This window comes from Octopus sinensis, linkage group LG10 (assembly GCF_006345805.1).
Source record: "Octopus sinensis linkage group LG10, ASM634580v1, whole genome shotgun sequence".
NCBI lineage: Eukaryota > Metazoa > Mollusca > Cephalopoda > Octopoda > Octopodidae > Octopus > Octopus sinensis.
Window position 1 is genome coordinate 48,917,499 of NC_043006.1, and position 15,000 is coordinate 48,932,498.

Sequence of the window (15,000 nt, forward strand, 5' to 3'; positions counted from 1 at the left end):
TGGTCTCTTTTGCCAAACCGCTAAGTTACGGGGACGTAAACACACCAGCCTTGGTTGTCAAGTGATGTTGGGGGACAAACAAAGACACACACATACATATATATATACATATATACGACGGGCTTCTTTCAGTTTCCGTCTACCAAATCCACTCACAAAGCTTTGGTCGGCCCAAGGCTATAGTAGAAGACACTTGCCCAAGGTGCCACGCAGTGGGACTGAACCCAGAACCATGTGGTTGGTAAGCAAGCTACTTACCATGCAGCCACTCCAGCACATATTCAAATAAATTTCAAAGCTTTTATGTTGTTGTTGTTGTTACTGAGGGTCATTATCCTTCTCAGAAAAGTGCTCTAGGTGATGATGCGGAAACTAATAATAAGAAGCTGAAGTGAGTGAGACTGAATCCGCAGCTGTGCTGTGCCGTGTTAGTCAGCAGTGCTTCAAGTTAATTCAGTTCTGCCAATGGGAAAAGCCTCAACAGCAGATATCGACACAATATCTAATTCTTGGCTGTATCGATTGAGTCATATCAAGCTGCTAATATTACCTTTGGAGCTTGTTGTTATCAAGCTGTGAAATCTGCAAAATCTTCTTTTTTTTTGTATTGATTTTAGAAATATGAGAATCAACCGGAATTCTTGTCACTTGTAAGTTAAGTAATAATATCATTGGATAAGATGTGATTATACCAGCCAATAGCTGAGTTGACATGATGTCGGGTTATCAGACAAGCAGTTCACATTTTGTAGATTCCTGTTAGCATTGCACAATGTCTAGGGCATATTGTTTTATTCTTTTATTCTTTTACTTGTTTCAGTCACTTAAAAAAGAAATCGACCCCAGGACTTATGCTTTGTAAGCCTAGTACTTAATCTGATGGTCTCTTTTGCCAAACCACTAAGCAATGGGGACGTAAATACACCAACATCGGTTGTCAAGCAATGGTGGTGGTGGTGGTGGGGGGACAAACACAGACACAAAGACACACACACATATATACATATCTCTCTTTCTCTCGCTGCCACCACAGCATCAGCATCATCATCTAACATCTATTGTCCATGCTGGTATGGGTTGGAAGGTTTTACCAAGGGCTGGTAAGCTGAGGGGCTGCACCAAATTCAAATCTGATTTGGCATGGTTTCTATTGCTGGATGCCCTTCCTAATACCAACCACTCCAAGAGTGTATTGGGTGCTTTTATGTGCCACTGGCACGGGTGCCAGTTGCGTGACACCAGTATATGTCAAAACAACAACAATTTCACTTGGCTTGATGCCCTTCCTAATGCCAACCACTCCAAGAATGTAATGGGTGCTTTTACGTGCCACTGGCACAGGTGCCAGTTGCGTGACACCAGTATATGTCACAACAACAATTTCACTTGGCTTGATCGGTCTTCTACTCAAGCACAGCATATTGCCAAAGGTCTCAGTTATTTGCCATTGCTGCCATGAAAGCCAATGCTTGAAAGGTGCTTATTACTTGCCACTCGCACAACACTGGCATTGGCCACATTGCTTCCAAGGTTGTTAACTCAGACCACTTTAAAAGAAAAAGAAGTTTGTACCACAGAACCAAGGGCAACCTGAGAAGGGTTAGTATCAAAAGAGTGATGAGTGTATAGAACATAAACACTGGAAAACACTACTGTAGCCATTAGAGAATATTAAATGTTATGTTGAACAATTTCTAGTTCCTTCTTGAGCCATGCCTGGCTCATAAGGGCCGGTTTCCTGGTTTCGTTGGCGTATAGGTTCCCCACCTGGATGGGACGCCGGTCCATCGCAGGTGAGTGGCAAGATGCAGGAGGAAAGAGTGAGAGAAAGTTGCGGCAAAAGAGTGAGCAGAAGTTTGCCATTACCTTCTGCCGGAGGCACGCGGAGCTTAGGTGTTTCGCTCATAAACACACACATCGCCCGGTCTGAGATTCGAACTCGCGATCCCTCGACCACGAGTCCGCTGCTCTAACCACTAGGCCATGTGCCTCCACAAATAATAAATGCGCCCTTTTAAAGCCTAGCCAGGCTCATGGGCCCGGTTTCCCAGTTTCAATGGCGTATGTGTCCCCCAGCTGGACGGGACGCCAGTCCATCACAGCATTACTCATTTTTGCCAGCTGAGTGGACTGGAGCAATGTGAAATGAAGTGTTTTGCTCAAGAACACAATGCGTCACCTGGTCAAGGAATCGAAACCACAATCTTACCATCATGATGCTGACACCCTAACCACTAAGCCACGCGCCTCCACAGAATTTCTGGTGACGACCTAGAAGTTACTACATTAACTGGAACGCAATTGTTGTCTTGCACCTAAAGCATTATAACATTTATTCTGCTGCTTGCTTATTTAGCTTTAGTTGACCTCAAATGACTCTCCTAGTGATGACAGAGACAATGGCAGCATTCAGCTGTAAAAACAATCAATGGCACTTACAATGTACAAATGTCCTACATTCCCCCTGAAGCTATTTCATCCATGTCTCTATAGACAATGGTAATAAATAATTTTAAAATAATGTAGCACTGTGACCAGGCTTCTACAACATTCTACACTCATCAACTGGTGGGGGGGGAGGTAGATGTGTGGTTAAGAAGTTTGTTTCCCAAGCACATGGTTTTGAGTTCAGTTCTACTGTGTAGCACTTTGAACAAATGTCTTGTACTAGAGCCACGGGTTGAACAAAGCATTTTGAGTGAATGTGGTAGAGAGAAACTGTGTGGAAACCCATTGTGTACTCTTTACTCTTTTACTCTTTTACTTGTTTCAGACATTTGACTGCAGCCATGCTGGAGCGCAAATCGACCCCAGGACTTGTTCTTTGTAAGCCTAGTACTTATTCTATCAGTCTCTTTTGCCGAACCACTAAGTTATGGGGATGTAGACACAACAGCATTGGTTGTCAAGCAATGTTGGAGGGACAAACACCAGACACAAACATATACACACACATGCACCTATACATATATACGACGGGCTTCTTTCAGTTTCCGTCTACCAAATCCACTCACAAGGCTTTGGTCGGCCCGAGGCCATAGTAGAAGACACTTGCTCAAGGTACCATGTGGAGGGACTGAGCCCAGAACCATGTGGTTGGTAAGCAAGTTACTTACCACACAGCCACTCTGCACTTATAATGGTAATAAATAATTTTAAAATAATGTAGCACTGTGATCAGGCTTCTACAACTTTCTACACTCATCAACTGGTGCGGGGTGTGGATGTGTGGTTAAGAAGTTTGCTTCCCAAGCACATGGTTTTGAGTTCAGTTCTACTGTGTAGCACTTTGAACAGATGTCTTGTACTAGAGCCACGGGTTGAACAAAGCATTTAGAGTGAACGAGGTAAAGAGAAACTGTGGAAAGCCATTGTGTGTGTATATAAATATATATATATATATATATATATATATATATATATACATTTCATAGGTGTAGGAGTGGCTGTGTGGTAAGTAGCTTGCTTACCAACCACAAGGTTCCGGGTTCAGTCCCACTGCGTGGCAAGTGTTTTCTACTATAGCCTCAGGCTGACCAAAGCCTTGTGAGCGGATTTGGTAGACAGAAACTGAAAGAAGCCTGGCGTATATATGTATATATATGTACGTATATATGTACGTGTATGTGTATGTTTGTGTGTCTGTGTTTGTCCCCCCCAACATCGCTTGACAACCGATGGTGGTGTGTTTACGTCCCCGTAACTTAGCGATTCGGCAAAAGAGAGACCGAAAGAATAAGTACTAGGCTTACAAAGAATAAGTCCTGGGGTCTTTGAGGGAGGAGTAAGCTGATTACATCAACCCCAGTGTTCTACTGATATTTATTTCACTGAGCCTGCAAGGATGAAAAGTCAAGTCGCCTTCAGCAGAATTTGAACTCTGAATGTAAAGATAGACGAAATATTGCTAAGCATTTTGCCCAGCATGCTAACAATACTACCACCGTGCCACCTTTTATAGCAAAAACAACAACAGCAACAACAACAACAACAATAATAATCTGGTGTGTTTATTCTAATGACCTATCAAAGCAAACAATGAGTTTCTTTGCCCTAGGTGTCGGGAAGATACCCAGCAAGAAATGGAAACAAAATTGAAAGATGAAAATAAAAATAATAGTAACAACAACAACAATTATATCATTCATTTTTGAAATAAAAAAATTGGAATTGAAAATTTACCTTTTGGGTGTCATATTAACATCCCACCGTTCCAAAAGAAATTGTTCACCACCATGTTCAGCATTACTGTCAACGAACATGATATCGGTCTGTTGCTGGTTATGTCTGCATTTTGGAAACAGAAGTAGCTCTATACACATAGGAATACTGTTCTTCCAGAGTGTTTCCATATACATCTTGAATTTCTTTGCTTCACAACACTAAATGGAATAAAAAAAACAAAAAAAATCAGTCAAGTTACAGCTAGCTCACACAGACACATATGCATATTGTGTGTGCGCGCGCGCGTGTGTGTGTGTGTGTGTCTGCGTGAGCGTGTGTAAAGTGAAACACATACATACTCTCTTTTTTTCTCTCTCTCTCACTGTAAAACAAATGTTTGTTTATATACGTACATGGTTGTTATGTATGTATATATGTATATATATGCATGTATGTATATATGTGTGTGTGTGTGTGTGTGTATAAAGAGACAGACAGACAGAAAAAGAGAGAGTATGTGTGCGTGTATATGTGTCATAATATATATGTAGCCATGTGTGTATACACATATGTATATATATATAATATATATATATATATATATATATTATATATATATATATATACATATGTATACATACATATGAATATGAAAGCTAAAACGATGCAAAGCACACTGTGAGCAGCGATGTGTAACAACATCCGATAGTCTAGTTGATCATGTGCACATGATTACATATGAATATATGAATTTTATATTTATATTTTGTAAACAAATATATATATGATGTACATATATATATATATATATATATATATATATATATATATATATATATGTGTGTGTGTGTGTGTGTGTGTATACACACACACAAACATATATACATAAATGTATGTATATATATGTACAAATACATATGTATGCATGTATATGTGTATGTGTGTGTGCATGTTTATGTGATTATAAACCAAAGAAAAAAAGTTTTACCATGAATTACAGAGCTAATTGTCTTTAATTTGGTATTTATTTTATCAGGTTCTTTTGCAGAACCACTAAGTTATGGAGACATACACAAACCAACACAGGCTCTCAACTGGCAGGGGTGGGCAACTCAGTCACACACATGACAGGCATCTACACATCTAATAAACTTCCATCTCACAAATTCACTCACTAGGCATTGGTTGGCCAGTAGAAGACAGTTTCTGAAGGTACTATACAGTGGGATTGAACCCAAAGCCATGCTGTTCCAAAGTGAGCCTTCTTAACCACACAGCCATGCCTGAGCACTTTGGACTTAACAATCTGTACTGTATATATTTCTCAATTATTGTGTTGCTAATGGAGAAACTTAATTCCAAAGACTATGTTTTGTTCTGCTATTTTTCGTTTACTAGTTTCAGTTATTTGAATGTGGCCATGCTGGAGCACCACCTTAAAGGGTTACAGTCAACCAAATCGACCCCCAGGACTTATTCTTTGTAAGCCTAGTACTTATTCTATCAGTCTCTTTTGCTGAACCGCTAGGTTATGGGGACATAAACACACCAGCATCGGTTGTCAAGTGATGGTGGTGGGGACAAACATAAACAAACACACAAATACATACATACATACATACATACATACACACATACATACATATATATATATATATATGTTACAATTTAGAACAAACAGTAAGTTGTCATTATCGTACTTGGACATTATTAACATTATTTACATTTGACGGATATTTGTCCACATCTTGTTTGTTGTTAACACAACATTTCAGCTGATATACCTTCCAGCCTTCATCAGGTGTCTTGGGGAAATTTCGAACCTGGGTTCTAAATTCCTAAGGTATTTTTTGATGTTGTTGGTGTTATTATTATTATTATTATTATTATTATTCAGATCACTGCCTGAAATCAAACTCGGAATCTTGGTGTTAGTAGCCCGTGCTCATATGGCGTAGTGGTTAAGTGTGCAGGTTACTAACCCCAAGATTCTGAGTTTCAGCGGTGACCTGAATAATAATAATAATAATAATAATAATAATAATAATAATAATAATAATAATAGTAATAACATCTAAAAATACATTTTGAATGAGAACCCAGGGTCGAAATTTCCCCAAGACACCTAATAAAGGCTGGAGGGTATTTCAGCCGAAATGTGTTAACAACAAACAAGATGAGGTCAAATATCCATATAATGTAAATAATGTACATAATTCCTCATCTCTTAAATATAGAACTGTAAGTGAAATAACATTGTTACATGCTATTTTCGTTGTCATTAATAATTTGAACTTAATAACCTCTATAAAGAGTATATTCAATTTCCTATTTGCTGGTTGTGTCATCATGGTAGGAGTGTAAACCCAGATTACTAAACAAAACAAAACCCGGGATAAATCATCATCATCATCATCGTTTAGCGTCCGCTTTCCATGCTAGCATGGGTTGGATGGTTCAACTGGGGTCTGGGAAGCCAGAAGGCTGCACCAGGCCCAGTCTGATCTGGCAATGTTTCTACGGCTGGATGCCCTTTCTAAGGCCAACCACTCCGTGAGTGTAGTGGGTGCTTTTTACATGCCAGACGAGGCTGGCAAACGGCCACGATTGGATGGTGCTTTTTACGTGCCACCGGCATGGAGGCCAGGCGAGGCTGGCAACGGCCACGATCGGATGGTGCTTTTTTACATGCCACCGGCACGGAGGCCAGTCAGGGCGGCGCTGGCAATGGCCACGTTCAGATGGTTCTCTTACGTACCACCGGCACTGGTATCACAGCTACAATTTCCATTGATGTTGATCGATTTCGATTTTGATTTTGATTTTCTGGGTTTACACTCCTACCATGATGACACAACCAGCAAACAGGAAATTGAATATACTCTTTATAGAGGTTATTAAGTTCAAATTATTAATAACAACAAAATATATTCTCAAAATATTACTGAGAGGTAACTGCAATGAAAAAGGGTGGGAACTAATAACTACCGTAAAGACTAGCAGAGGTGGTTGTACAAGAGTGATAGATAGATGTGGTGCAGATGGAAGAGATCCAAGCTGCATACTTCCCAGTTTACAAGTTTGATTCCTTACTAAGTCATTTCAAATTCTGATTGCCCTATAATATTCATTAATATAGATTATATTTTTTGCATGAGAACAGTAATCAGAGTAAAAATTCTAACTATATATATATACACAGGAGTGGTTGTAGGCACAGGAGCAGCTGTGTAGTAAGCAGCTTGCTTACCAACCACATGATTCTGGGTTCAGTGTCTTCTACTATAGCCTTGAGCCGACCAAAGCCTTGTGAGTGGATTTGGTAGACAGAAACTGAAAGAAGCCTGTCATATATATATATAGAGAGAGATATAGATAGATAGATGGATAGATAGATAGATAGATAGCTATACATAAGTATATATATAGATATAGATATATAGATATATACACATATATATATATATAGATATAGATATATATACATATGTATGTATGTATGTATGTATGTGTGTGTATGTGTACATGTTTGTTGTGTTTGTATTTGCCCCCACTCCCACATCACTTGACAACCGATGCTGGTGTGTTTACGTCCCCATAAATTAGTGGTTTGGCAAAAGGGACCAATAGAATAAGTACTAGGCTTACAAAGAATAGGTCCCGAGGTCGATTTGCTCGACTAAAAGCGGTGCTCCAGCATGACAAGAGTCAAATGACTGAAACAAGTAAAAAGAAAAAGAATAGTGTAATGGTAGCACATCTGATGTGAAGTTTGAAGGAATGGGTTCCATTCCGACCACAGGCACCTGAATGTGTTTTATTGGTGCAGGTGTGGCTGTATGGTAAGAAGCTTGCTTTCCAACCACATGGTTGTGGGTTCAATCCCACTACATGGGGAAGTGTCTTCTACTAGAGCCTGAAGCTGACCCAAACCTCATGAGTGTATCTGGTAGACTGAAACTGAATGAAGCCCATCATGTGTGTGTGTGTGTGTGTGCATGCATATTCTTCTCTCTGTATCTGTCCTTCACCATCGATTTACAACTGGTGTTGGTATGTTTACATCCCCATAACCTAATGGTTTGGCAAATGAGACCAATGGAATAAGCACCAGACTTATAAAAAAAAACCTCCTGGTGTTGATTCCTTCAACTAAAATGTCAAGGCAGTGCCCCAGCATGGCTATTGCTTAATGACTGAAACAAATCAAAAGATACAAAATAAAAAGATAACTAGCAGAAAGACCCACTAGCGTAGCTAGAGTGTGTGCCACAAGGGGCAGCTCTTCCATTTTCCACCCCCAGACCCCACAAAAAACATATTGCCTACAACAGACCCAAAAGTGCCTACCCTGCCACCCACCCAGCAATGCTAGTGGAGAGACCACCTGTGAACAGTTTTCTGCTAATCCCTAATTGATATATACAAATTTGATTCCCAATTTGTATAATTTTTCTGTTATGCCACATCTGATTTGTCTTTGCATCCTTCATTCATCTAATAGTACTCAATCAATCAGAAAATGTTTCCATGGTTATTTTACTACAATCTTAATCTCTCTTTCAAAACTGTAGCAGTAATTTGAAATTGAATCCTAGATATGCAGTCAGTCAGACATCATGAGTTTAACCACCACAGTTTCATGTGATTGGTCCATTAATCAACCAATCAAAGTCAAGCAATGGTGTGGACAGGTTTTCTCAAGCATTCTAAGATTTGACTTCTGGTCTCCAATAAAAGCCGTTCAATACACATTTTTACCAACCACACAACACAGGAAGGCAGCTAAGACAGATGACAGAGATAAATGACAGGAACCTCTGTTGCCATGAATGTATTACAATTGTTTCCAGTTATGTTTGAGGAGCCAAATGTTACCGTATCAACAGCTTGCCGTACACTCCAAGCAGTATCTCTCCCCCAGTATGTAATTATTGCCGTTGTTATCTGTAAAAGGCCAATTCAGCTTTGTCATTATGTGCAAATAATAAAATCTTCTGTTAAATGTTTGCAGATGTTGTTCAGTTACTTCTTTGCGCAGCCCCCCAACAAATAAATTTGCATTCTTTGACTCAAACAGCAGCAGCAACAACATTACCCATGCAACAAAACAAATTCAAAAGGTAGTCCATCCTCTACCTAGTCGTTTACTGTGCTAGAAATAACAGGGTTCCTGTGGGTATATTCTAAGGCATGTAGCATATCAAACAGCCATGCCAACAAATTTGCCTCAGATATTTTAGTTATATATATATATATATATATATATATTTTGTTACTTGTTTCAGTCATTTGACTGTGGCCATGCTGGAGCACCGCCTTTAGTCGATCGAGCAAATCAACCCCAGGACTTAATCTTTGTGAGCCTAGCACTTATTCTATTGGTCTCTTTTGCCGAACCGTTAAGTTACAGGGACGCAAACACACCAGTATCGGTTGTCACGTGATGTTAGGGGGACAAACACAGACACACACACACACACACGCATATATATACGACGGGCTTCTTTCAGTTTCCATCTACTGAATCCACTCACAAGGCTTTGGTCAGCCCGCGGCTATAGTAGAAGACACTTGCCCAAGGTGCCAGGCAGTGGGACTGAACCCGGAATCATGTGGTTCGTTAGCAAGCTACTTACCACACAGCCACTCCTACGCCTACAGAGAAGATTTACACAGATTGCAAAGAGATAAAGAACTACGGAGAGAAGATACGCCAATGTAGCGATTTCAAACTTGTTACAATATTCACTATAATTTAAAGTGTTCAAGGAATCATCAGAAATGGTAAATTCTTAATATAATCACTTTACCTTACATTCTCCAAGAGAATATTATAAATGTTATAATCCTTTTATAATATTCACCATACCTTATGTTAATCATATTTTATACTCTTCAAGACCACATATGAAACGGTAGCTCCATTTTATATAATCACTTAACCTTATATTCCCTAAGACATATAAGGTGTTACAATCTCTTTATAATATTCACGATACATTAGACGATTAGACTCATCAAGACAATATCAGAAACGGTAAATTCCATTTCTATAATCACTTTTCCTTATATTCTCTGAGACAACAAAAATGGTTATATGATCTCTTTATAATACTCACCAGACCACATATACTCTTCAATATAACATTAGAAATGCTAAATTTCTTTAAAATATCCATTGTGCTTTATAATCTCTCACACACCATTGCAAACAGTAAAATCCTTTTTATATTATCATTCATCTTTTACATGTTTCAGCCTTTAGACTGAGGCCATGCTGGGGCATCACACTGAAGAGCTTTTAGCTGAATGAATCAACAACCCCAGTACTTTTTTTTTGTTTTTTTTTTTAGCCTGGTACATATTCTATTGGTCTCTTTTTGCCAAGCTGCTAAGTCACAGGGATGTCAAGAAACCAACATTGGTTGTCAAGTGGTGGCAGGGAACAAACACAGACACAATGACACACACATAAATATATGTATAATGGGCTTCTTTCAGTTTCCATCTACCAAATCCACTCATAAGGCCTTGTTCAGCCCAAGGCTATATTAGTAAACAATTGCCCATGGTGCCACACAGTGGGACTGAACCCAGAACCAAGTGGTTGGGAATCAAAACATTCGTACCATACAGCTATGCCTGCATCTTATTAGACCTTATAATTATCTCAGACAACACAAATTATTTTCAACTCATTTATATGTATTCACAATATCCTCTCTGAAACAATGATAATGTCACTATAATTAGATATGGTTAATCCATAAGATTATTTCAACATCTCACTTGTAATACCTTCTAAATAATAGACCATCAAATAAATAAATAAATAAATAAATACATAGGCACAAGAGTGGCTGTGTGGTAAGTAGCTTGCTTACCAGCTACATGGTTCTGAGTTCAGTCCCACTGCGTGGCTTCTTGAGCAAGTGTTTTTTACTATAGCCCCGGGCTGACTGAAGCTTTGTGAATGGATTTGATAGACAGCAACTGAAAGAAACCCATCATATATATATATATATATATATATATATATATATATATATATATATATATATATATGAAAAAATATCAATCATCATCATCGTTTAACGTCTACTTTCCATGCTAGCATGAGTTGGATGATTTGACTGAGGACTGGCAAACCAGATGGCTGCACCAGGCTCCAATCTGATCTGGCAGAGTTTTTACAGCTGGATGCCCTTCCAATATATATATATGTATATGTTTGTGTGTCTGTGTTTGTCCCCCCACAACTGATGTTGGTGTGTTTACATCCCGTAACTTAGCGGTTCGGCAAAAGAGACCAATAGAATAAGTACTAGGCTTACAAAGGATAAGTCCTGGAGTCAAATTCTTTGACTAAAGGCGGTGCTCCAGTATGACCACAATCAAATGACTGAAGCAAATAAAATACATACATACATGCAAATGTGTTTGTATATAGATATGTGTGTGTGTATGTGTGAGAGTTTACATATAAATAAGATGTATGTACGTTATAGACAGATGTGTGTGTGTATGAGTGTGTACATATGTACATAAGTGTGTTTGCAGGTAGGTAAATGCATTTGTGTACATACACGTATATGTGTGCATATGCACTTGCATGTATGTGTGTGCACATGCATACACTCATGTGTATGTAGGTACGTGACTGAATGATGCGGTGTGAGTATACATATCTATATATATGCGTTCTTGCATTTATATATGTGTGTGTGTGTATGTGCATTTACATCAATATCTGAGTAAGTGTGCAGATGCATATGAAGACACTTGCATAGAAAACACTTGCCCAAAGCACCACACAGTGGGACTGAACCTGGAACTTAGTGGATGGTAAACAAGCTTCTTACCACACAGCCATGCCTGCACCTTATTGGACCATATATTATCCAAGACAACATCAACCATGTGTGAGTGTGTATACATATGTATATATTATATATGAAAGAAACCCATCATATATATATATATATATATATGCGAAAGTAGACTGGAGTCTGGCACAGCCCCCAGCTTGCCTTCCAACCCATGCCAGCATGGACAACAGATGTTAAATGATGATGACGATGATGATGTGTATATGTTTGCATATGCGTGTGCATGCATGTATTTGCATGTTGTAAAGTTCTACTCACCCTGATGTCCTGGTAATCACAGACATGCTTATTGACCTTCGGGAACTGAGGACAGTGTGGGCCCTCAGTTCTTCCTTTTGCTGACAGCTCAGGTAGACGAGCCTCAACAATTAGCATCCCTATTGTAACAAACAGCTCTCGAGGATCCCAGTCTTCATCCTCCATATTCTGCTGGAGATCTGCAACACAAAGAGAAGAACCATTATAAAAATCTTTATAATATCGGAATGGTAGAGGGCTGAGTTTTGTAAGAGAAGAAGAAATCTCTGAAAACGACAAGCATTTATAAAACTGTATTTCATTTACTATGTGGTGTTGAAACTATAATGATATCTGATCGGCAGCTGATGATGCACATATATGTTTGATACTTGGGTTTGGGACCTGGCTGACATGGAGGGAGGAAGGGAGATGAGGAGGAGGAGGAGTAATACTCTTAAACAAACCCTTCCTCAGTAACAGCAACAACAGCAACCTGTATAAATACCTTCAGCAATGACACCAACATCGCCAAAGCAAAGGCAACGAAGAGATTATGGCATGAGGGAGTCACCGAAAGGAATAAAATCATATCCAAACAATACAGAGCAGCACAAACTACTTTACACTCTTCTACCTTACTGCTGTAAGATGTATATGTCCACCTAGTACTTATACACTCAATTCTCATGTGCTCCTTCTGTTACTTATGATACATTAGTATCAGATAACATTTCCATGGCATTGATAATCAGTGCAAACATTGAAATAAATTTGAACCAGAAAAACCATGAGCCAATGAGTAATTTTTGTAATTATAGACTTTTAAGGATAGCTTAATTAATTAGCACTAACTAACATTTCAGTTACGATGTGGTTTCATTATATAAAAGGAAATGCTTCATAATATATAAACGAAATGACATACACACATAAATATATATATATGTATGTATTTACACACAACACACACACATACACACACACACATATATACATACAGGTATGTGTATGATGTATGTATATATATATACACACACACATACATATATATGTATATATATACACACACACATACATACATATAAATGAGTAACAAAGTACCTAATTGAAGTACCTTATTCAACTCAATCTAAATTATATATATATATATATATACATACAGGTATGTGTATGTATGTATACACACACACACATATATACACACATATATATGGGTATGTATATATATATAAATGGATAATATGTGTGGGTGTACATATAGTTATGTGTGTGTGTCTGTGTGTGTGTGTGTATATATATATATATATATATATATCATCGCGTGTGTATATGTATAGGTACATACATATAATTATACAAGTATATAAGTATATATATAAATATATATACATATATATATGAATGAATATATGTAAGTATATATATATATATATATATATATATATATAGAGAGAGAGAGAGAGATAAATATAAATAAATGGGTGTATATGTATGTATATATATATAATATATATATATATATTATATATATATATATATATATATATATATATATATATAGGTATGGATTTGTATATATAGACACACATGTATTATCATCATCATTATTGCTTTGACATTTACCATTTTATGCTACCATGAGTCAGAAGGAATCCACTGAGGCAGATTTTCTATGCCAAGTAGCTCTTTCTGCTGTTAACCCTCACCTGTTTCCCAGCAGGTGGCCGGACATATTTCTTTGCAAGTTTGGAAAGAAACAACGCTGCTTGTTATTATTCGATGTCAAAACACACACACATTCATATCTGTTTATTATCAGTAAATCGTAAATTTGAAACAGAAGCAAACTGTTTAAGTTATACAGCAATAGAGTACGTAGATAAAGATAGCTATGGCCGCTTCATGGGGTTACCCAGGGCCATTAGGGTCTGACAAGACGTATTTAAAGCTAAGTGCTTTCCTGACACAAAACCCAGAGTAACCCTATAAACTGGCCATAAGTATCTTTTTCTAAATATATATATATATATATATACATATATATATTCTTTTATTCTTTTACTTGTTTAAGTCATTTGACTGTGGCCATGCTGGAGCACAGCCTTTAGTCGAGCAAATTGACCCCAGGACTTTTTCTTTGTAAGCCTAGTACTTATTCTATCGGTCTCTTTTGTCACACCGCTAAGTTACAGCGATGTAAACACAGCAGCATCACTTGTCAAGTGATGTTGGGGTTGGGGGGAGAACAAACACACACACACACATACACATATCTATCTATCTATATATATATATATATATATATATATACGACAGGCTTCTTTCAGTTTCTGTCTACCAAATCCACTCATAGGGCTTTGGTTAACCCAAGGCTATAGTAGAAGACACTTGCCCAGGGTGCTACGTAGTGGGACTGAACCCAGAACCACATGATTGTTAAGTAGGCTACTTACCACACAGCTTATATATACACAAACATTGGAATTCTTTCAGTTTTCATCTACCAAATCCACTTATAAGTGGTCAGCCCAGGGTTATAGTGGAAGTAAAACACACTGAACCTAAAGTCATGCCAGCAAGGTGGAGGGGGGACAAGTGGAGGGGAACAGGTGGGGGAGGAGATTAGAAGGGCTGGTTTGAAAAAGGAGGACGCCCCATTGAGGTAGATCCGCCCCCCCCCCACCCGCAACGGGAACAAAGCCCA

General features: G+C 38.2%; 1 protein-coding gene across 4 annotated transcripts in view; it reads right to left on the minus strand.

The window, feature by feature from the left end:
- LOC115216438 (protein FAM214A) overlaps window positions 1-15,000 on the minus strand; it is a 230,286-nt gene that overhangs the window by 44,142 nt on the left and 171,144 nt on the right. For all 4 annotated transcript variants that reach the window (XM_029785774.2, XM_036506630.1, XM_029785775.2 and 1 more), the window contains 2 exons: window positions 12,315-12,493; window positions 4,183-4,382 (listed from right to left, as the gene is read on the minus strand). In XM_029785774.2, coding sequence (XP_029641634.1) covers window positions 4,183-4,382; window positions 12,315-12,493 — 379 coding nt within the window. The remainder of the gene's footprint in view (window positions 1-4,182; window positions 4,383-12,314; window positions 12,494-15,000) is intronic.